At 48.6% G+C, this 23,738-nt stretch overlaps 1 protein-coding gene across 3 annotated transcripts in view; it reads right to left on the bottom strand.

The window, feature by feature from the left end:
• LOC144097410 (neprilysin-2-like) overlaps positions 1–21,724 on the bottom strand; it is a 42,230-nt gene extending 20,506 nt beyond the window's left edge. The window contains exons 1-5 of one of the 3 annotated variants that reach the window (XM_077630137.1): positions 21,263–21,573; positions 2,878–2,940; positions 1,972–2,065; positions 1,390–1,584; positions 437–631 (exon numbers count right to left, since the gene is read on the bottom strand). In XM_077630137.1, coding sequence (XP_077486263.1) covers positions 437–631; positions 1,390–1,584; positions 1,972–2,065; positions 2,878–2,940; positions 21,263–21,496 — 781 coding nt within the window. In that variant the 5' untranslated portion in view covers positions 21,497–21,573. Of the gene's footprint in view, positions 1–436; positions 632–1,389; positions 1,585–1,971; positions 2,066–2,877; positions 2,941–21,262 lie in introns of all 3 variants that reach the window. The other 2 variants (XM_077630138.1, XM_077630139.1) reach the window with 2 other exon arrangements.
• Between the last annotated feature and the right edge of the window lie 2,014 nt (positions 21,725–23,738).

Raw genomic sequence — 23,738 nt, forward strand, 5'->3', positions numbered from 1 at the left:
TGTGACGTGATTCTCAGCTTGACCATGAAAAAAATTTAGCGAAATGCAAGAATAACAGCGGGTGAACGGATGACGTCATATACGGTATAACGCAATGCAAGTCACGTGACGTACCATGACACCAATTGGCGCGTTGAAAAGGCGCCTACCGAGGCTGCTCTCGCCACAGACGACGGCGCGACATGGACGGAAATGAAGAAGCGGTTGCTACGAAGAGCTCTAGTGCTAACAGTTGTCCGGAACGCGCTCATAGTTACCGACGCCAAGCCGCGTCTAGTTTCCCGAAACACCAGAGCTTTCGATCTTTAACGATGTTCGACAATAGTTAAACCGCGGCTAATATTTTTCCGACCTGTCTGTCTGTTGGGATTAGCCAACAGGCGGTGACTCCATACGTATTGAAGAGAGTTGCAGGTTAGTGCTGCATATGCTATACCTTCTTTCGCGCTGTGTTCCTTGCTGCCGCTGATGCGGGCCTTAGAAGACACACCGGAGCTCACGGAATGGTGGGACGAATGCCGCGGTGAGTGCACAGGCATTGCAGAATGCGAAGACCAGCTACGTTGTGATGGCGTCGTCGACTTCGCCAAGGTGGTAGTCGACGCAGCTTTTCCTGAATCCGTGGCGGGTCCTGGGTGGCAGTGACTTCGGTATCTATTAATGCGTTAGCATATGAAGGGCCAGTGCAAAGCTGCCGTGTGTCAGTATCCAGTAGCAGGCTGAAACCTCCCCACCGGGCTACGAATAATCTTAGTATACTATCTATGCAAAGTTGACATACCACATCGAATCTAAAAGAGCCTTAGTTAGCAACCTTGGATATAACAACCATTCATGTGTTAACTTCGCATATAACGAACGTTAGTATGCCACCTCGAATTTGCTGAACCTATGTACGCCTCATCACATATATAACGAACTATCGCGTGCTAACCACGGCTATAAATAACTATCGTGTTAAACTCAGATGGAACGAAAAACTGGGCGATCTGATGAGTTTTGCATAATGCACACGCAAAAGGATTAGGACAAGTGTCTGTTTCTTTCCTCGTCCTGGTCCTTCTGCGCTGTTCATAATGCTTAACTTTGGATATGCCGAACTTCCCTGAGTTACCTCAGATATAACTAACCTATTCGCGTCTTCACAACGTATGTAATGAGCTTCGGATGCTGACCTCCAATGAAACGAACCGAAGCGTAATATGACGAACTGCAGTGTGCCAACCTCGGATATAAAGTACGCTTGTTTGGCTGCTAACGCATTCAAGCGATCCACTGAGCACCGCAAAAGAGATTTTTTTTCAAAATAAAATGTTGCTTCGCGTAGCTCCAGAGGCAATATGCATAAAATAACGAATCACGGGGGGTGTCGCCGCAGTATATGTTTACCTCCTTTCGGGCTGCGTTCCTTGCTGCCGTCTTTGTGCGCCGTGGCTGAGGCACCGGAGGCGAATGATTGGTGCGAAGGATGCCCCGATGAGTGGACAGGCAGCGCGGAATGGGAAGACGAGCTCTGGTGAGAAGGCACTGTCGATTTCGGCAAACTGGTCGCCGGCGCACCATGTATGGGATCCATGGCGCCACCTGGACGACAATGACTTCATTTTGTTTCCTTTTGTCAGTGTCTGTTTGAATCATGATGAAACTGCGCTTGGAACTATGCTGAGGAAAGTGGTGACAATGGCTGCCAAGGGCAAAACAAAGAGAACCTTGTAACGTGCAATGTGTTCATTGCTATTTCACCGTAACAAGGAAAGCGCGAGCAGCAACGGATAATCCAGTTAATTGATGAAGTGGTTGATTAATAAATAATTAATTAATTAATTATGTACAATTAATTAATAATTTCAAGTCGCCTGGAGACAACAACCAAACTACGACCTTCCCCCAACCCCTGCATTAACTCCATTGCTTTTTCAGGAGAATTATCCCCCAAAAGCAAGCTGTGTGGCCATTAAAAAGACACCCTACCTCGTGTACTATGTGAATGACCACGGGACAAACCACCGGAGGAATTGCAGCTCTTGAACACCGAAAACTGGGAGGCCGCGTTATTCAGCTCCGTCTGCAGATGAGACAATTCCGGGTAGTGACACGAGCCATAGAGGCCGCAGAGCGCCAAGGGCTCATGGCCAGCTGACGGGGTCTGACCCCGCCCCTTCTCCCCCTAGTGCCTAATGAAAAAAAAGACTTTGGGCCGACGTAATCAAGTTTCGCCACCGCCAGGAACCAACTTGTGTTCCATGTCTAACGTTTCTTCACCATTTGCGCAAATGTAATAGATATAATATATCGTAAACTCAAGCCTCATATGGCAATATGGTTTTTCGTGTCTCATACTGTCTGCCGCAAATCGAATCTCCGAGTTGAATAAGCGCCACGCGTCATGGCGCTCCCACGGCTGGCAGCAGCCCCGTGTGTACAAACAAGGGACGAGACGAGGCTTAGTAATCGCATCGTACTAGTCCCTGTCCCTAAAACAATAAATCAGAATCGACGCCTATCATACCTGTGACACAGCGATGCACAACACCTCAATAATGGGGACTGTTCACACGGCCGATTCCGCCGTAACTGATCATCTGTGTGCTGAGCCACACTTGACATGAAACGACCTCACATGCACGCAAGCAGCGCCATTCTATACCACATTCCTCCACCTCCCCTCGAACACACACACAACCGCAAGTTGCATGTTGCATGCAGTGAGGACTGCAAACACCGACAATGCCTACAAGACCAAGAGCAGGGCTACTCCTGCTTCTTCTGCCTTTATATTTAGCTCCCTCACCGTTCTCGCACAGTTGCGGAGAAGAAGGGCTGTGCTGTGCGACCGTGTCTGCCTTGAAGCTTTCGTAACCATAAGTAGCCGCTTACCTCTCGAGAGACGAGCCGAATGCCAGCCGTCAGCGTCCTTAGTTCTTCGTCTTCTTGGAGATTCTGCACGAGAAGAGAGACGGAGTTGGCCCTAGCGCTGGAGTTGTCATGCACACTACACTCCTTTAAACCATAGATGAAATAATAAGGGTGGAAATTATAAGACAGCCGGTTCGCGGAGGAAAGCTTGGCTGTTAAGTGCTGAATTGATCGAGTTAATAAAAAGGCCGCTAGCTAATGAAGAGTCTGTACCGCCCCTCGCGCCGCGCTCTGGACGCAGGCCACGACACGGCGCCGGACAAAAGAGAAGTTGACACTAGGCCCCCGCAATACGAGCAGCGCAATAAAAAAAAGACAGAACCTCAAAGATGTCGGAGCTGGTTCTTCCAGCGAGTCCGCAAGTCAGCTGCCGCCAGCGGAGATCTGGACTAGGGGCCCCGGCCAGCCGGCTCCTGCGAATTAATCACCTAAACAAAAGCTTACTCTATCTATCCTCGCTTTAGCTACGACAAGTCATTCGCATGAAGAGTTCAGGCGCATTACCGCAACAGCCACGCCACCACACACAAACACGCGTAGCGCGCAGTACGCGACCGGCGAGTGAGACCCAGCATGTCGCGGAGAGGAAAAAATAGCGCCGCGGGGTGGTGCAAACTCTGGTTTGGTTTGGTTTATGGGGATTAACGTCCCAAAGCGACTCAGGCTGTGAGAGGCGCAATGGTGAAGGGCTCCGGAAATTTCGACCAGCTGGGGTTCTTTGACGTGCACCTACATCGCACAGTACACAGGGTCTCTAGAATTTCGCCTCCATCGAAATTCGACCGCCGTGGGTACAAACGTTCGTACAAAGTGTGTCCGTACTCTATACAAATGAGAAGGCGCGGGCATCGAGGCCTCTGCGCCGGCGAGTCGGAGCTGTGTCCAGGCTGGAGGTGGACAACCGTGAACGGGTACCCACAAAATGTATTCGGAACACAAAAACCACAAAAAAAGCTTAGAGGGGCTTGCTGTCTAAGCATGCAACCAAGAATTCAAAAGCACGAACTGCACTTCCTTCTCCGATGATCACATGGCACACATGAATTGAGGCTTCCTATGCTTTTTAGTTCATAGGGAAGTTTTTCCCATGGCCATGTTGAAGAGAAGGGGCGACAGCACCTTCCCTTGTGGGGTACCCTTGCTTCCCAGTTGTATTTCATCCGATTGGGTTTTCTGAAATTTTATACTTGCTTTCCGATTTGTAAGGAAGTATTTTATGTAGCCGTAGGTCTTCGGTCCTACCCGAGCCTGGCTGAGCCAATCTAGTACCGATCCGTGTTTAAAATTATCGAAGGCCCTTTTTAGCTCAAACACTAGCATGACTTTGGCGCTGTTGCTTTTAGAGTGAGTGATGTTTTTAGTAGCATCATGACATCCTGCGTGCTGAGGCGAGGGTGCGAACCATGCATCTCACCTGGCCACAGCCTGTTTTCTTCCATTTAGATCGACATTCCAGTTTGGGCGACGTGTTCCACGAGTCTGTCTACGCAGGATGTTAGAGATATGGACCGGAGACATTTTATTTGCGGCTTCTTTTCTGGCTTCGGAATGATGAGCAATTTGCCGTTTTCAACTAAGGGGGAATTTCTCCTTTCTCCCAGCATTCCTGCATGTAACCCGTTAGGGCTGTTCTGGAGTTATCGTCTTGGTTTCTTCGCATGCTATTCGTCATCCCATCTGGGCAGGGGCCGATCTTGGTTCGAGTAACTATTTCCTGCCCCCCCTTCGGCCTCTGTGATGGGTGCGTCTAGTGTTTCATTTCAAGTCCCTTCGTTGTCGGGGACTTGGCTCTTACTTGTATCCACTACGTAGCTTTTCACCAATTTGCTCATTAAGCTTTCATCGCGGCACTTTTCGTACGACGACTAACCTGATAAAGGTTAGGCACGCTGTAAGGGAAGGAATGTTTCCGACGCGCAGTGATGACAATTAAAACCGCGTATTCCGTTAAACATAGGCTTAAAGCTCCTTCGAAAGGGGTTGCCCTAATTCGAAGACCTCGTGTGAAATGCAAACCGCATAATGTGTGATAACAGCGCCTTCAAACAATGCGAAGCACGCTCTTTCTCCCCACATGTTTCCCTGTAACGATTGCATTTGCGCTTTCATGTAGTTGTCGCAAGCAAAAAAAAAAGCTGCCGCCACCGTCTGGAAGGAGTAAAATTTGAGTGTTAGCTGTTTCGCAGCGCCATCTATCGTGCATGCGATGTATTACCACGCGATTAGACTACTTTTTAATACATCAAGGCGAGCGGGCCCCTACCGCCTTGAGGTCGAAAATTTTTGACCAATTTGGGTAAATTGGTAATTGGTTTTCGGGGAAAGGAAATGACGCAGTATCTGTCTCACATATCGGCCGACACCTTAACCGCGCGAGAAGGCAAGGGAGAAAGGGGGACTGAGAGAAGAAAGGAAGAAAGAGGTACCGAGTGCTGGGCTCCAGAATAATTTAGGCCTCCTCTAGATGTTTAACGAGCACTGACATCGCACAGCATACCGGCGCCTTTGCGTTTCGCCACCAACGAAATGTGGCCGCCGCGGTCGGGTTCGAACCCGGGTACTCCGGATCACTAGCCTAGTGGCCTGACCACTGAGCCACCACGGCGGGTACGCTTGTCCTCTCCGCTTCTCTTCTGTGTCCTGTCCCCTGTGTATTTTTATGTCCCTCATCGCTCACTCCTAAATTCATAACCTATATACGCTAGCCTATCATCTCTGACACATCAGCGCTTTTTTTTTCTTCTGAAGGACACTTTACATCCTTCCTGCAATATTGTGATTACAGTGCACGTTAAAGATCCCCAAGTCATCGAAATTATTCCGGAGCCCCCCACTACGGCACCTCTTTCTTCCTTTCTTCTTTCACTTCCTCCTTTATCCCTTCTCTTACTACGCGCTTCAGGTGTCCGCCGGAATGTGAGACAGATACTGCGCTATTTCCTTTCCTCAAAAACCACTTGTCATTTTCATTTCACACACACACACACACGCGCGCGAGAGAGAGAGAGAGCAATCTTCATATATCACATGGAATTATATGTAATTTTGAATTTGAAACACGTATTTACACTCCCTAAACTCTATTTACACTTACAGGACGTAAAAAACTTCGCGCAATAAGTGTAGTTTGACCTCTTAGTACCGTGCAACGGATGATCACAGGCATGTTAATGTAGTATCACCACATCCCTCGGAAAGCAACCAATGACATATATAGCGTCCTGTTTCAGAACATGGAAGTCTATCAGTTACGAGCGCCTATCGCCATTTGCACTCTTTACCCTCAGCCCCGCTAGCAGGGTACCTGCAGTCAAAAGTTTCGCAACGTGTGCACCTGCTTCGTCGTCCCCAATACTCTTTTCATATACGTGAACACCTGTCTTCGGGTCCTCGGTACGCCGTCAGATATGTTGAAAAAGTGAGGAAGGCCATGTGGTGAAGCGGCCCCAGCTCGTCTCAATATAACAGAAATTTCGGCTAGTTCGTTTCGCACGAGCTCAACCTTCCAACAGAAGGTTTATTCACAGCTCTAACTTGCAACAGAAGGTTTATTCACGCAGAATGGAACTAAACACACGTTGACAAGATCCATAATCTGGTAATGTTCACAATACGCTTTGTAATATCGTAGTCTCGCGGTCCAATAGTTCGATAGGTGTGCTAACGCACGTAGCGTCAGATTTTCGAACGATAAATGCTTCTATCTCCATGACAGTTTGATTCTTGTGCGGTAAGACGCTTCACTGTGGCATAAAGATGCTCAAATTAGAACACGGACACGCTTCAGGCAACGTTCGTACTCAACGAAGCGCCCATTTAAACAACTGCCTCGTTGTCCGAAACAACTACCTCATGATAGGGGAAGTCTTGTAGGATGCGTTTCCTCCAAATACGTGAACACCCATATTTGGTAGCGCTAAGGCGCCCGTGTGCTTTGCGATGTCAGTGCACGTTAAAGATCCCCAGGTGGTCGAAATTATTCCGGAGCCCTCCACTACGGCACCTCTCTCTTCCTTTCTTCTTTCACTCCCTCATTTACCCTTCCCTTACGGCGCGGTTCAGGTGTCCAACGATATATGAGACAGATACTGCGCCATTTCCTTTCCCTCCAACACCAATTATATATATATATAATTTGGTAGACCACCGCATATTGTGAAATAGAGGGTTGGAATTTGCCACAGTCAACCGTAGGACCCCAATGATTCGTGATCCCAGAATTTTGAAGCGCAAAGCTTCACTACGCCAGCGTCTTGAGCCGTCAGCGGGCCTCAAATTATTACCTGGAATGTAGCTAGAGGTCCGCGGGGCCGCAAGTTTGATCTTTAATGTAGCTGGAGGTCAAACCATGTGCATAACTGGTGCTAGTCAGCTGCAGCAGCGACACAGGCAGCTCTTACACCAATGACCCTTGACCTCTCACTTCTGACCTTTGACCTTGACCTTCGATCAAGCGGGAAAGCGTCTACCGGCATCGTATGCGCCGGTAATGAAAGTTGGTTCTGCACGGCTGGTGGTGGTAGTGGTTTTATTAAAAATAATAGTAAAAAGGAAGGAAAAGATTTTTGCTAGCCCCGACATCTGCCATCGATACTGAAGCACCTGAGCTGGGGCAGCGGAAATAAAGGATAGCAGGCAGAATGGAGAAATGAAATGAAAGAGGTGAGGGGACAGGAAGAGAGGATATGGGGAGAAGTAATATGTACAAACTATTTACACAATAAGAATTGGGTCCAGGTTGTGCGCGTGATTAGTTCATTTTAGAGGAATTAAATCACACTCGCGCACAGCACTGTGTTGGCTACAACTGGAATGGGGCGTCCAGTTATTAATAGTTCAATGTAACGCTCGCGGAGCGTTCGGTCACTGCGTGTAACTACCTGACGGAGAACAGACGGGACGTCAAGCCCGTGTGTTCGAGGAATGCACAGAGGCTCACCTCAGCCAACACCTCATTCAACACCTCAACCTCAACCTCAGAGGCTCACCAAAGTTCGCTCACGAGTGCGCGCACTGCCCTGCGGCCACAATAGCGTCTTGATGGAGTCTGCTAGTTTGCCCTGCGCCCTATAGGCCGCGAGCATATCGCGACGAGCATCGGCGAACGCGGCGCAGTGAAGGAGCAGGTGTTCTGGTGTTTCCACTGCACCGCATCCGTCACACACATCACTTGTCGCGATTCCGTGACGCACCCGTCGTTCCCCGGGCCACACGCAGCCAATGCGCGCGCGGATGATCATTGCACGTTGTGACCGTGTATGTGCGTGACAGCCGGTGACACTGTCGATGCGCTCACCTCCCGCGATGCGGGGGTCGGGGTGCTGCTTTCGGAGATGGTCGTGGATGGCCGCACGCACGTCCTCCTGCGCAAGGGGCAGATCGCTGGCAGGTAGTTGGTTTCAGCGGTCGCGAGGTCGTCAGCTTCTTCGTTGCCGGCGATGCCGCAGTGACCGGGCATCCACTGTGCACATCCTCTCTGCGCGAGGCGCTCGATGCGCGAGCGAATTTCCCGCACTAGTGGGGTACCGCGGCCGTTAGATTGCAGACGGCTGAGGGCGGCGCAGGAGTCACACAGCAGAGCACTCCTGAACGGCGGAGGGCCGAGGGTGAGCAGCAGGTCCAGCCCGAGCCGGATCGCCATCAACTCCGCCGTGGTGGAGGAGCCCAGGAAGGCTGCGTGTTGCTGGCTGTGCAGTCGCTGGGCGGGGATGGTGGCCGCCGCAGCAAGGGAGCAGCTGTCGCGGGCCACTGAGCCGTCGGTGTACACGAGGAGATGGTCCTGGAGCTCCTCGTGTATGACGGCTCTGGCCAGCTGCTCCACAGCACAGAGGGGTGTGCTCCGCTTTCCCGCAATGCCGACGATCTCTCGCTGTACCTCCGAGGCAGCAGGCCAGGGCGCGCAGGAGCCGTAGGGGGGTGGGCCTTGGGTCAATTGCTCATACTCGAGCAGCGCCGCACCCATTCGTGACCGCGGGTGCGAGCGCATACGCTGCAGCAGCGAGCCGCCGTCCGGTGCGCGGTGAAGCCGGTCGATTAGATTCAACGCCCTGCGCGCTGCTTGGAGCTCAAGTGGCCACGCTCCTGCCTCGGCCAACGTTGCGGCGCACTGCGAGTTTTTGGGAAGGCCCAGGCACACACGCAGGGACTTGCGGTGCTGAAGCTACTGATCTGCACGGCTACTGATCCGGAGTTCCCGGGTTCGAACCCCATCGCGGCGCCTGCGTTTTTATGGAGGCAAAACGCTAACGCGCCCGTGTGCTGTGCGATGTCAGTGCACGTCAAAGATCCCCAGGTGGTCGAAATTATACCGGAGTCCTCCACTGCGGCACCTCTTTCTTCCTTCTTTCACTCCCTCCTTTCTCCCTTCCCTTACGGCGCGGTTCAGGTGTTCAACGATCTGACACTTTTAAAATCATACACACATCGGAAACAGAGCGTTGCCATTGGTGAAGAGCTTTCATCTCTACAAGGCTTAACAGCGGGGGTCCGGCAAGGTAGTACTTTAGGGCCGGTATTCTTTAACTTATATGTAAACAATATAATTAACATCAGTGACAGCGCATATTTCACAGTTTACGCAGATGACACAAGTATGTTTCTACAGTCAGATAATGTCATGCAACCTGAACATTTAGCCAATAATACGCTCGCTTTGTTGTCTGATTGGAGTGCGACTAACTTGCTAAAAATTAACACATTAAAAACGAAGGCCGTTTTATTTGCACCATCACAAATGCCTGTATACTTTGACATTAACTTATACCTTGAAAATGGTAGGCTAGACCTTGTCAAAGAGATAAAAACCTTGGGAGCAATTTTTAATGAACACTTAACCTGGGATGCTCATGTAGACCGGATAAGTACAGGCCTCGCGAAGACTTGCGGTCTACTTTCTCGACATCGCTACACTATTCCTCCAAGGATTAAGATTTTATTGTATACCGGCCTATTCTCTCCTCATCTAAATTATTGCAGCCTTGTATGGGGCACAACATTCCAAAAGAACTTTCACAAACCATTTCCTATACAAAAAAGAGCTATCCGTCACATCACAAACGTTTCGTACGACGCCCACACAAGCAAATTATTTGCACTTCTTGATATTCTTCCTGTCAAGCGTATATACGAATTCAACCTTTTGCTAAAATACAAACACAGCTTGAAAATTCTCTCGACTACTTTCTCACACTGTGCGACCTGACAAAAACATCGCAACTTTCCTACGACATCAGAAACAGAAAGAGTTGGACGCTGCCATTTTCTAGACCTAACCAAGGGTGCAAGAGGATAGCAAATCATCTTCCAAAACTGTTAAATAATTTAAAGGATCTAGATATAAAGAATATCTCAAGAAAAGACTGGAAAAAATATCATTTTTAGAACAGATCCTGCAACTTAGCCTAGCAATGTAACTTCCGGTCCTCAATGACAATTTGTCGCGATTGTATCGATAATTTCTGTGTCCTTCGTCTAGTGATGGTTTAATCTGGCTTCCCTTACATTTCGTTGTATTAAGTATTATGTAATTTTTTTTCTCCTGTGAGGTTACTGCAAAATAAACAAGATGCGTTTATTACTATGTGTATTATAGTGACATGACATGCCAAGTGCTTGAATAGCATTGCAGTGTGTAAAATATGCACCAATGTATGTCCAATAGTGTTATTTGTTGTCTTATTGCTTGTAATATGTTAGCTTGATTGTGTCCAATGTGAATGTCTACAACATATGTATAATTGATCTCTGCTTTTAATCCGACACCTTTAATTGTTTAATGAGAAGCTGTATGTTAGCGCCTTTCAACCTGTCAAATATAAGGGCAGCAACCTTCGTCAAGATGCTCATCAGCAGCTTTTTGTTGGATGGATGGCTGAAACAACTTTTATTAGAAAAAAAAAAAGAAAAAATCTTCCAGGGTAGTCTCCAACAGGTCCAGGAGTCCACGGGCTTGTGCCTCACATAAGGCCCGATCCGTCAGCCATTTCTGGCCGACGGGCTGAGCGGTCCGTAAAGCAGCCTTCCAGGAAGAATGAGTGGGATTGAGGCCGGGGGGTAGTCTAGCAAGGGAACAGCAGTTCACAATTGGCAACGAGGTGCTGGAAGTGGTAATTATAATAATTGGTTTTGGGGGAAAGGAAATGGAGCAGTATCTGTCTCATATATCGTTGGACACCTGAACCGCGCCATAAGGGAAGAGATAAAGGAGGGAGTGAAAGAAGAAAGGAAGAAGAGGTGCCGTAGTGGAGTACTTGGTAAAGGAATACTTTTACTTATGAGAGGTAGTGACAGCTGATCCGGATCATGAGTGGGAAATAACTAGAAGCATAAGAATGGTGTGGAGCGCATATGGAAGGTTCTCTCAGATCATCAATGGCAGTTTACCAATATTTCTTAAGAGAAAAGTGTACAACAGCTGTATCTTCCCGGTACTAACCTAAGGGGTAGAAACGTGGAGGCTAGCGAAAATGGTTCAGCTTAAGTTAAGGACAACGCAGCGAGCTATTTAAAGAAAAATGGTAGGTGTAACGTTAAGAAACCGGAAGCGGGCAGAGTGGGTGAGGGAACAAACGCGGGTTAATGACATCCTAGTCGAAATAAAGAGGAAGAAATGGGCTTGGGCTGGGCATGTGATGCGAAGGCAAGATAGTCGCTGGTTCTTAAGAGTAACGGAGTGGATTCCCAGAGAAGGCACGCGTAGCAGGGGCCGGCAGAAGGTTAGGTGGGCGGATGAGATTAAAATTTCGCAGGCATAGGGTGGGCGCAGCTGGCAAAAGACAGGGTCAATAGGAGAGAGAGAGAGAGGGAGAGAGAATGAAGGAAACGCAGGGAGGTTAACCAGATGTGAGTCTCCGGTTTGCTACCCTACACTGGGGATGGGGGATAGGGGTTAGAATGATGACAGAGAGGTAAACGCAAAAAAAGGAAAAAAAAGGAACATGCACACATGGAGAGACACACACACACAAGGCGTTCCAGTTAAAGTCTTTCACACAGCCCGGTAGATTGTAAGAAGCGCAAAAGCGCTTGCACGGCCTTCTTCTGAGACGGTAGGTCCTTGCGATGTTGCAGAATTCTTTTTTCGGATAGCGGTTGGTCGTCCAGTTGGTCAAGTTCGTGGCCAAGGCATGCCCTCTGTGGACTGTACTGCGGGCAGGAGCACAATATATGGCCAATTGATTCTTCATGGCCGCAGTGGTCACAGGTTGGGGTGTCGGTCATCCCTATGCGGAAGGCATAGGCTTTAGTAAAGGCAACACCCAACCAAAGTCGATATAAAAGCGTGGCGTCTCTACGGCGAAGCTGTGATGGCGCTCGAAGACTTAATGTTGGATCAAGTGAGTACAGTCGCGTATTTCTTAAATGTGGCTCATTCCATTGCGACTCGGTGCACTGCCGAGCAAGTAGGCGGAGCTTCCGTGCCGCGTCAGTTCTAGAAAGAGGAATTGGGACGTGGCGCTCCTCAGTATGGGCCGAGCGGGCAGCGTGATCCGCCCGGTCATTGCCGATAATCCCGCATTGACTTGGAAGCCACTGGAACGTTATTTCGTGGCCGGCATCACTTATATGGTGTAACGTCTCTGCAATATGGAAGATTAATTGTTCGTGCGGTCCACGTCGTAGAGATGACAGTAGAGACTGCAGTGCCGCCTCCGAGTCGCAGAAAATTGTCCATTTGTGTGGCGGTTCATCACCAATGTGATGAACGGCAGTTAAGAGCGCTGCGAGCTCTGCTGCCGTCGATGTTGTCGCGTGGGTCGTCTTAAATTTGATTGTTGTAGCTTTCGCTGGAATGACGATTGCCGCCGCGGAGCTGCTTGGAAGAACAGATCCATCAGTGTAAATATGCGTGGAGTCACGGTAGTTCTCGTACAAATGTAGTAGCGTGAGCTGTCTAAGGGCTGGTGGTGACAGATCAGCTTTTTTCGAGATGCCATGTTAAAACTGTACAGGGTGCTTTTTCTAGGATTTCTACGATACAGCTTGCCAGCAATAATCATTACAGGCAAAACGAATCTACGCACAATACAAAGTCTCCAGGGTCAAGTGCTCCGGATCTGTCTAAGCCTGCCTCAGAGTGCTTCAACAGTGGCTACGATAGCAATCGCTAGAGACCACCTTGTCAAGACCCACATTGAAATTGAAGTACTCAGGACCCATATAAGGCATCTAGCCAAGAATCCTCGTCACCATTTAGCCTCTCTACCAGCGGACAGGCCACACACATCTTTCAGCCAAACGATAACTGCATATGAAGAATCATTGCCAGCTTGTTTCATTCCGGCTGCGAGACCTTCGATCCCTCCATGGTGCCTCGCTCAGCCAAAAATCAACCTCAATAGGAGAGACATACGGGAGATGCCTTTGCCCTGCAATGGGTGTAGTCAGGCTGATGATGATACACTTCGTCCGTCAGTATGCACTCCCCACTGGCCGATCTCATTGTGGCGCCAGTTCTCCCGACTACATTTGTACAAAATATGTGACGCAAACGTTTGTCGTACAGCGTTCCGGGTGGTGTCATACGATTTCTCGTTGCATATTGATTACATAATAGAGGCTGTAGCCTCCAACATGCATAATCGCCGGATAGAATCCCGGTCGCGAGCTACAGCTTCCGGCAGTGACTCGAAATGACTACATTGCACCTTAATTTGTATGCCTTTCCAGACTCTACCTCCGTTCATAAAGCATGGTTCAGGTGTCCACCGATATGTGAGACAGCTACTGCGCCATTTCCTTTCCTCAAAAACCAATTTCGCATCAAGATTGTGATGCAACGGCTCGTTGTACAGCGTTCCAGGAGGTTTCACACGTGCGCTTGTTTGCGTAGGTAGGGCCATACTTCGTCGCTGGAGCGTTCCAGGTGGTGTCACACGTGCGCCTGTTTCCGTAGATAGTATCATACTTCGTCTCTGGATTTCACTGCGACAGTTTGTGCGTGGGCTCGTGAAATGAACAGTGAAGCATCAACATCTGCAAATTCGACATCAGCACCACCCGAAGTGAAACATGGTCGTCTCGCAAATGACAGCGTTTGTAATGCAAGAGCTCTTTAATGCTTTCTCGTGACGAAACTTCTCCGTAACGCTCTGCGAGAGATTCATATGGTGCTCGCGGCTGCCGCGACACGGCGCCACCATCTGCAGAAGTGCATCGTCCTCAATTGACCTCCTTTTTTGTAAATAATTTTTTTTCTGACTGGCTGTCCGAGAATCTGGGCGCTGTCGCGACCGAGAAGGAAGCCCCTCCGCTGTTATTTTTATAGTGATAGCCAATATTTACAGCGCCTTTGTGTCTCATATACCTGCGGGCAGGCATGATAGTACTCCTGGAGTGTGCGCCAGATTATATCATGATTGTTGGTGAGCGGCGTGTACGATGGCGGCATGCTTAGCAACACGTGGCGGTCGTACTGTCACGTGAAAGTCACTCTCGTTCGCCACACCAGAGTGCGAATTACCCACTGCTCAGCCGACGAAACCCCGAGCGTGATTGTGGGCAGCTTCGTTCCCTGTATTGTCCGAATGGGCCGGGCATCCAATTGAATCCTGCTAGAAAGCTGGATTAGGTGGATGAGACGCGGCCCCTGGCAGAGTTACGTATGGTCAATTTGTATGGATGGGTGGATGGAAAAACATTCTTCGCGACAAAGTTAATGTGCTCTTGACCAAATTACGGGCCACAGGGCACCGTGGTCGATCCTTGGTTCAGGATGCCGCGATTGAATGCTGCCATCGTGGCTCGGCGTACGAGAAAACGTTGCGCTCCCTCGTCCTGGCTGGCCAGCAAGTGCTTCCACTGCGTCACACTCGGCTTTTCTATTCTAGGCTCTAAGTCTCTCTTAGGGCAGGTCCATGTGTCATGCTCTAGTGCAGGTTTACCCTGGCACCACGGACATTCATCTACATATTGTGTAGGGAGAGTCTTGTGTAGTTTGTGCAGGTGCGGGTAGGTACCGGATTGTAGTCTGCGCCAGTCTACCGCCTCTTCTTTGGTAAGCCCTTTATGTGGGGATGAGTAGCCTTTCCGTTGACATCTGTAATGATCGAGTATTGTAGTCGCTGCTGATTACGTCAGCGTCTGTGTTGGCAATGGCTATGGCCACTTCCTCCGCGGTTTCGGAGTTTTTGGTGCTTCAATCACCGCGCGAATTTCAAACTCGTGACTCCTACTTGCACAGTCGGCTGCGTCTCCGTACATCACTCCTAGTTGTTGTTTGCATCTGGCGTGTAGGACAGAAAGAGGTGCCGCAGTGTATGGCTGCGGTGTAATTTCTACCACATGTATATTTAACTTGCACTGACATCCCACAGCACACGGCGGCCTGCAATCGAATTAATGAACTTTAAACGTGTTGACAGCACGTGTATATAACAGCCACCACGTTCATCGCAGCGAAGACTGTAGCTGCATTAAAGACAAGTAGCCTTCCCTCTGGGCTGTCTTTCCCTGCGAAGTTCACTCTTCCCACGAAGCAAGCTCAGCGTTGTCAATCACCCACCTTATTCTCCTCATGCTTCCTGAGGCATTCATGCAAACTATCATTCGCCCAGCTAACTTTATGCCACCCCAAGGTACACTTGACGTCGGGAAAGAACAGTGCCTCAAGAAGCTATTCCTTAAAGCTGCGCAGACCCCTACGGCTTCCAGTACATTCTATGTATGAGATTTTTTTTACAAGAAGGTCTGTTTTCCCACTAGTCTCCGCTTTCTTACGGTGTTGCCTGAAAGCCAGCGTTCCTCTGTTTCGCGCATCATGCACGCGACCCCACTTCGGGACACCCGGGATCTGTACGGACACACTACCGAACCCAAGAACGTTTTTGCTGGCCACGGATGCGTGATGAGACAGTGTATGAGGCTTGCTGTACCATGTGTGCGGGTCGCAAATGCCTCACGGCACTTGTTCCTGGTCTAAGAACTCTTTCGTTTGTGCGCATCGCAATTCAGACGTTCTACCCCCAATCATCCACAAACTAATGGTTTAACAAAGCAAACCAGCCGGACACTGATAGACATACTTTCTACGTACATCGCCTCTGGCGGCAAGGACTGGGACTCTGTCCTACCTTTTATGAAATACGCGTACAACAACGCTACACACGAAACCAAAGGCTACAGCCAGTTCTTCCTCCTGTGTGTCCGCTCTTTTCGATGCACGCTCGATACCAACCTCCCGCCGTAGATCATGTGGTTGCTGAGCATATTCGCCAAGACGAAGAAGTCCTCCGGATAGCCCACCCGAGAATTCTCTCCTCCCAAGAGCGTCCAAAGCCCACTGCGGCGACCACTATCGCCAAGTGAACTACGCCCCTGGAGAGCTGGTCTGGCTTTGGCGTCCAATCAGGAAGCTTGGCTGAAGCCATAAAATGCTTGTGAACTATATTCGTCCCTATGTTACATTGGAGGTAGTCAGCGACCTCACCTATCGGATTGCACGCTTCATCAGAAGTGCATGGCTGACATTCAGCCCGCACTGAACTCAGTCAAGTTGTGTGGCTGAAACTCAGTCGCCCTCCCGCCAATGCCTGACTCGCCCAGGGGGCTTCGCCTGCGAAGGGGAAAGAGTTATGGGCTTTCTGAAGTCTCCCGAAAGGAAAGAAAAATTAAGCAGGGAAAAGGAAGTCGAAGCGTGTTCGCCCGTTTGGACTTGTCTTGAGGCCCCTGTGTTGCTTCCCGCTGGCCACGTTTTCTCGAACTGTGGGACCTGCTAGAACGTCTCGGTCGTGACGTCACGGACTATATAGTACTATATACACCTCACCTTCCTCTAGAAAACACGACCGAAATAATCTTTTTCCAGCACGAAGCTTCTACGAGACACATACCAATAAAAGAGGCACCAATCAGTTAACTATGAACTAAATGCCGCACTACGGCTGAGTTCGACAACGTTTCTGTATAGTAGCATAAGAAGAAGCCACAAGATTAGAAATAAAAACTCTTTCTTGGACAAGAAAAATCTATTAATTCTGTACCAATCATTTCTGCCCCACTACTGGAAAACAATGATATTCACAAGAATTGACGTTAACATGTTATGCCTAATTACACTACGACAAAGACATATTTAGTCATTCATTGCCATGCGAAGATAATCTCAACTCCACCGAAAGTCATAATTGTTTCCTGTGTTCCTTACAGGTCTGTACGCAATGACACGAAGAGCTTTCGCACTCAAAATCAGTGCCACAAATGCGTCGCAATATACCTTGCCCATATTTGTTTCTCTTAGAGCAGCGAGGACAAGGAATGTACTTGCTATTCGTTTCATTTATTCATTTCTTAATAATGCTGCATGGAGATATATCATGTGTAGCCGAGGCAATGTAAGAACAAATAGTGCAGAGGTCAGCAGACTTGTCTAGAGAATTGGAGTGACCCTCTTTAAAGCAAATGAATCAAAAAATGTTAGCACGCACTGCCACAGAGACGATGCTTATGGTAAAGCAAAGCCGAGCAGACCTATGAACGATAGAAGTCCAAGCAACGCGTGAACCTAAGAGAGCAGCAGCGCTAATATTTCAATTCACTTGTCCCGCTGCACATCGCATCAGTGGACCAGAGTGCTTATGCGGGTATAAATTTAAAATGCAAGTAAAACAAGTCAACAAAAATTATGTTATAAAGAAAAAAACGGATTTAGTGAGATAAAGTAGGACTAGTGTTTGGGCTAGCTGGTTCATGATGACAACAAGAAAACAGTGCAACCAACGGGGACAGAAAAGACAACGACAGGATAAACTTGACTTGCAACTGAGTTTATATCGCATCTAGCCAAACCGCATCAAAGATGCATCAAAAAGAATCACTATCGACACCGTACATCTGATTAGCAAACAAAATACCATAAGCGAGGCATGGGGAGCAATTCATTGAGCAATTTCTTTAACCTGGCCATACAGGGGAAGAAAAACAAAACGGGACAAAAGAGCTAACTAGGCTACACCAGCTGAAAAAAATTTCCTGAGGTTCAACACGGCTGAACTTAGTATAGGAGCGAAAGCAAAGCCGGCGGTATATATAGCGAAGAATGGGTGACGTCATTTCTACGTCATCGCATGAAGTCACATCAGGCGACGCGAATCTCAGATATATAGGTTAAGGTCAAAGGGCACGTGCCTACTGGTCGGTGGTCACGTGGTTGCTGGTCATTACATGTGACCATACGATACAGGATATCACGGCTATGCGCCGCGAAACACAGTCATACATTGTAGTCTTGGGGGTGCGCGCTTGGTTTGACCTTGGTGAGGCTTCAATGTCGAACGCGCGAAGTCAGGCGAAACTGTGTTGTACTTCGAGTAGTAGTGCTTTCGCTACAAAAACGAACAAGCACGACCAAGGCAAAAACTCCCTTACTAATCAGCAATGATAAAAGGCAACCGCTTGAAAAGAGGTGTAGGATGACTAACAAAAACACGGGAAAAAAAGTTCAAAAACAGAGGATTCTGAAGGAAGGCCATGAAGGATGTTATTTTTAACTCCTTTGTTGAGGAACTTTGACACTACGTAGCCGCCGTGTCTTCGTTAATTAAACTGCTATGCAGCCCGGCTTTCTTTCTTCCTGGTAGCCAAAGTGAAAACGAAGCGAGCACAGAGAAAAAAAATTGAGAATAGGCAAATAGGCGGTGAGAAAACACCCGACTGAAACGTTGCTTCACCCAGTAAATGCTCGCGCCGAGTGCGACCCACCGGTGTTATGAGAAAAAAAACTAGAAAACGATGCATCAACAAAAGTTCAAACACACACGTCTCGAGTGGACAGCTTCTGCGAAGACAAGAGCACAGCGCAAGGGTAGAGCATCGAGAACTGACGGCGTGTTCGGAATTGCTAGCAGTAAAAACGGTTGTCCCCGCACAGTTATCGTTTCATTTCTTGTGAGTAGTTTGACGATCGCATTTGCGACAACCGTCCGTATCGCCCGTAGTAGGCATGGGACTGAATCACTTCTGATCGCCGAGTCCGACGAGATATGATAACCATCCGTTACCCGCGCATACTACACTTCAACCATGCATGTTCAGAGCTATAGCTGTTGAGAGGGCAATGATGATAAGCTTGATAACAGCAGGTGCGAATCCTGTAGATGAGCTCAAAGGGTCTCCAAGGCGGATTTATAGTGGTGGCGAAGGCTGGGCCGAAAAGTGGTTTAGCGCGACTGCAGCACAACCAGAGGATGGGGGGGCAAAACACTCATATAAATAAATGATAAAACTACAAAATTGGAATGTAATCTGCCAATAGAAAAAAAAATATATTAGCACCTTGTTTTATGAAAGAGGTAAGTCATTTTATTAAAACCTGGCAAATTTTGTATTTTTGCAACACTCTTGACCTGCCCCCTATTCATGAGTGTGCGGTGCATTACAGCGCGTCTTTGCAGGCCTTGTTTCGATACCCGGCTAACCCGGCCACAGTGGCCATTTCTTATCGCCAGCTGCCTGCGATGGCGCGCCTGGTAAAGCGTATAAATTTAGCTCGCCGGTCTCAAAATGCTCCTTTTGCGAAGTTCTCGTCGTCCTTGCACGTCGCTTCTTTGTCACCGTTCGGTAAGATTTGCACCCCGCTGCACCGCTGCGGCAGTTTTCTCGGTTTTGTCGTTTCCTTCGGCGTGCGGCCAGTGCGAAGTCTTTTTCCGTCTCTGCACGCTTCGCGCTCTTCTTTTGAAGCGCTTAGCGCTTCATTTCAAGATGAGCTTGCGGCATGTGAAGAAACGATGCTCCGTGGTACACTGCGACAGCGTGGATAGTACCATTGGTGTCACGCTACACCGATTCCCGCTGGACTTTCACAGGTGTGTCGTCTGCTCGAGGTATGCGCGATAGCTTCGATATGGTTTCGCCGGGCTGTTCGCTCGTGTTTCATAGCTGTAACCCGTTTGTGCGTACTTGGCTTCATGTCTTTTTCAATGTATGGTATTTGCTCCTACGTTGAGCACGTTTGAGGGTGCTAAAGCTGGCTTTAACATTGCCTTGCAGAAGTAAACGCACTTGCTATATTCTTTCAGCTGAAGAAATTAAATGTGAAGAATAATCCCAGTGTGCTCTATGGTCTGTGTTGATGCGCCTACTTATGTCATGTTATGTTTTCTTCAATTGAAGCTGTCGTAGCATTGTTTTCTATACTTTTCAATTTCCTAACTGACAACGTTCGTGGCACTTCAGGGCTTTTTCCTATCTGCACTGTGACTATTGAGATGATTAGCCAACTTAAACAATACTGCTTGTGCTGCCTGTGACATGTATTTTTTGTTTGTGTGCCAAGGGTGTGCTTTGTGACTGTATTTGTTTGGTTGCTGCAATAAACAATGAATATGAAACTATGAAAACCATACTTGCCGTACACTCTATTGCGAACTGTGCACTTGAGCCAGTGTTTTGTGCATCATACCTTGCTGTACTCAAAAGCTCTCAAAAGTACTAGCACCAGTATTTGCACTACGAATCATGCATGCTTCGCCAGTGTCTGGAAGTGTTGCCTGCCTTTCTATGCTGCCCCTCCTTTACCAGTCACTTTCATTGCGTTCCCAATTGCACATTAACAAGGCCATAACTAGCAGGAACTCGAGCACATTTGACTGGCAAAGGTTGGGGCGCGCTGAAAGGCAGCAACCTTCGAGAGATACGGGCTCGAAAACGCGGTTTCTACAGAAAGACCGCTTTATAATTCGCGCCAAAAGCATACGTATGCGTGACGTCATTCTACGTCACGTTTGCGTAGTTTGCCCCCCAAAATCCAGGGGGCGCTGAAGTGCCTATGAGCCGCCATTTTTTGGACCAATGGGCGTCTATGGAGCCTTCGCTACCAGTATACATCTACCTTGGGGTCTCCGCGTGCCACCACGATAGATGGTAGCTTGTTTGTGTGGCTATAAAACCAAGGGCTTGCATTATTATACTCCCCTTCCAGCGAGTAATTTTCTATTGAACTGCCACAAAAAGTACGTATTTTTCTGAAAGTTAAGCTGAAAACATTACTGGTGCTTACAGGAACACCCTTTCATTGTCAACTGCCCTTTACAAAAGGTTCTTATGAATTCGCCCCTGCATACAAGTCCACACGCTCATCACACACAACGCATAGCTCGGCCCATTTTGATAACTACTTTTTTGTTCTTTTTTCGTCATTTTTGTTAAACTAAGTATGCTACAAACGTTACCACTGTACAGAATTATGCGCAATAAACTCCTCTAAAGCCACACAAAGTGCGCTTACATTTCTATAGGCAACGACATCTATTAATCGCTGCTTTCTGCTAAGGTGAGAATATGCTGACGGCACTCCCTCCCACTACTAAGCCTTAATATTTCTTTTTACTTATGCATCTTTACCCTCGCTCACCATAAGACGTTCGCCAGTGTGTACCGGTGTCCATTGAGCGGAAGCCTTGTAGGCACCGGTCTGGGTCCACGTTGCGGCCTGGGCATCTTGGGCGAACTGCCAGACATCACTCAGGGCGGGTGTGTCGTCTAAATACAAAAGATGGTCGGCAGCACGCATTTCACACAAGGGAACGCTTGGCCCGGACACACACCCGCACAGAGGCACACAATAAACCACGCTTGTGCCAGCCATCCGGAGGAGCAGGTAGCACGCCTGAAAGCCACACTGGAGCACGAGAGCTCATCATCGAAGCGAAGCTGACCGACTTCGCCTTGTCGTCCGACGACGATCGGCGACGCCGTAACCCACGGAGTGAAAACATAATGCGTAGCGCTCTTCCGTTGCATGAAACTGTGCTGCCACACGACGAGCAGCTGCGAAGCGTGCGGCCAGAGTCGCAGCGAGCATGATCCAGCAAGCGAATTTCCCGCACCTCGCTGGCCGGGTAAGCGCAGTCACGTGCGTGTTTCCGCAATAACGAGCAGCGAACAGCAGCGATAGTCGCTTGAAACGAAAAGAAGGCGCGACCAAGCTCGTCGTGAAGACGCGCCGCAATCACTGTAGAGGCGCCGCGATCGACAGCCATCCTAGCGGGCCAGGGAAGCTGATTGCGTTTTATTTTTTCTTGACAAAAGCGCGCCTTGGATTTTTCTTGTTCTAGACATATTACTGGCAGCAGCCAAATTATTATGAGGAGCAGCTGTAATTTAAGGCACACACGCGTATGCTACGACGGACAAAAATTACATCGGCTAAGCTACTGCTGAACACGAACAACTGAGCGAAAACCAGTTCCGAACAAGCGCAGTCAGCCGCTGTTGGTGCTGCTGAGCCGGAGTACCCGGGCTCGAACCCTACCGCGGCTGCAAGCCAAAAGCACGCGTTTGACTTTTAGCCGACGGAGCGGAGGTGTGGCAAGTAAATTCATACCACGTGACTCTCTGTTGAGAGGCGCCACAGCTGCGCTCGCTCGGAGCCTGGCCGCTGCTGTACCAAATGACTAGCGGGGGTATAACAGCTGCTTCCCTGGCGCTCTGTCTTTCTATGGATGAGGCGAGCGCCGGACCGACTCCGGCGTCAAACCATGGATTTCACTCGTATCGCTAAGCTTAACCAGCGCTAAACCTCTGCTATTTTTTTAGATCGAAGAGCTTTACTCCTCCCATACCAAGTCTGAAGGTCATCCGGCTCTAAGATTTGACCTCTTTAACAGTAGGTGCGCCGCATGTGCACGGTCGCGCGAGGCAGCTGCCTCTATCTTCATCTTTCCCTTCGTTGCCACAGCTTCGCGGCTGCTGCTCGGCCGCTGCTCCTCGCCAGCTGTGGCACGTGATATGTCACGTGATTCGCTCTTGCGATTGGCAGTCACGTCGGCAGCTGCGCAACCTCCGCCCTGGACGCTCGCTCTTGCACTTGTGGCACGTCATGCACCACGTTATTTGCTCTCCCTAAAGTCTTCAAACAATAAAGGTGAACCAAAGATAAACAGTGTCTCACCATGCTTACCAGAGCTCTCGCTCTGTATATCCTGGCTCGGCTGAGTTGAGCCACAGCCACTTTTTGTTACCTTTCTCCAGATTTACGCAAGTATGGTGCCTCTTGGGCCAAGCTGGAAATAAATTCTCTCATCTGGCGTTTGATGGTGATTTTTCAGTGTGCGGAGGTACCTAGTAGACTTCGCGATAACTCACAACACGTTAGGTATTTACAATGTTGCAGTCTTTATTTACACACTGAAGACAAGTGAAAACAAAAAGCTTGCCTCCTCGTAAAGTATTTTCTGGTTTTGTGAAACAGATAGCTTTTCAACCGTGGTTTATTATACATTTGAGAAAATTAGGCAAAACCCAGATATAAACTCTCAGGTTCCACCTTTAGAGCTGTTATATATTATTGGCGGCGCCAAGTTTACACAGCATATCACACCATTCATTTTGCAACTCGGTGCAGGCAAGGTGAGAGCACTACCCCAAACCAAATTTATATATTACCCCTTTCCACTCCGGCAAAACACATATTGCCGAAAATGTTTTACTGCTTGCACGTACGAAATACCAGATAAATAAATCAGAGAACAAAACTCGAGAACAGAGAGAAACTAAAATTTTCCTAAACAAAAATTTTGGCTGCAAATTTCCTGCAAGCAGTCAAGCTGCCGCTATCGTTCGTAACTGATGCGTTTTATTTTCATAGCGCTTTGCTGACACAAGTCTTCCTTAAAACTGTTAAACGATCAAAAATGACACAGGAAATGCATCGCGGTAGTGACTAAAAAGTAAAAGAGGAAGAATACCGCGCCTTTGCGCTCGCCGTTTCCACTCCATATCGACGTCCAGCGCCAACTTAGAACAACTATGTGCCAAGCACAAATATTAAGGTCATTACCCACGAACCATGTCGTTCAGAGGCATCTATATGTTACCATAGTTCATTG

The sequence above is a fragment of the Amblyomma americanum genome, chromosome 7 (genome assembly GCF_052857255.1).
Source record: "Amblyomma americanum isolate KBUSLIRL-KWMA chromosome 7, ASM5285725v1, whole genome shotgun sequence".
Lineage (NCBI taxonomy): Eukaryota > Metazoa > Arthropoda > Arachnida > Ixodida > Ixodidae > Amblyomma > Amblyomma americanum.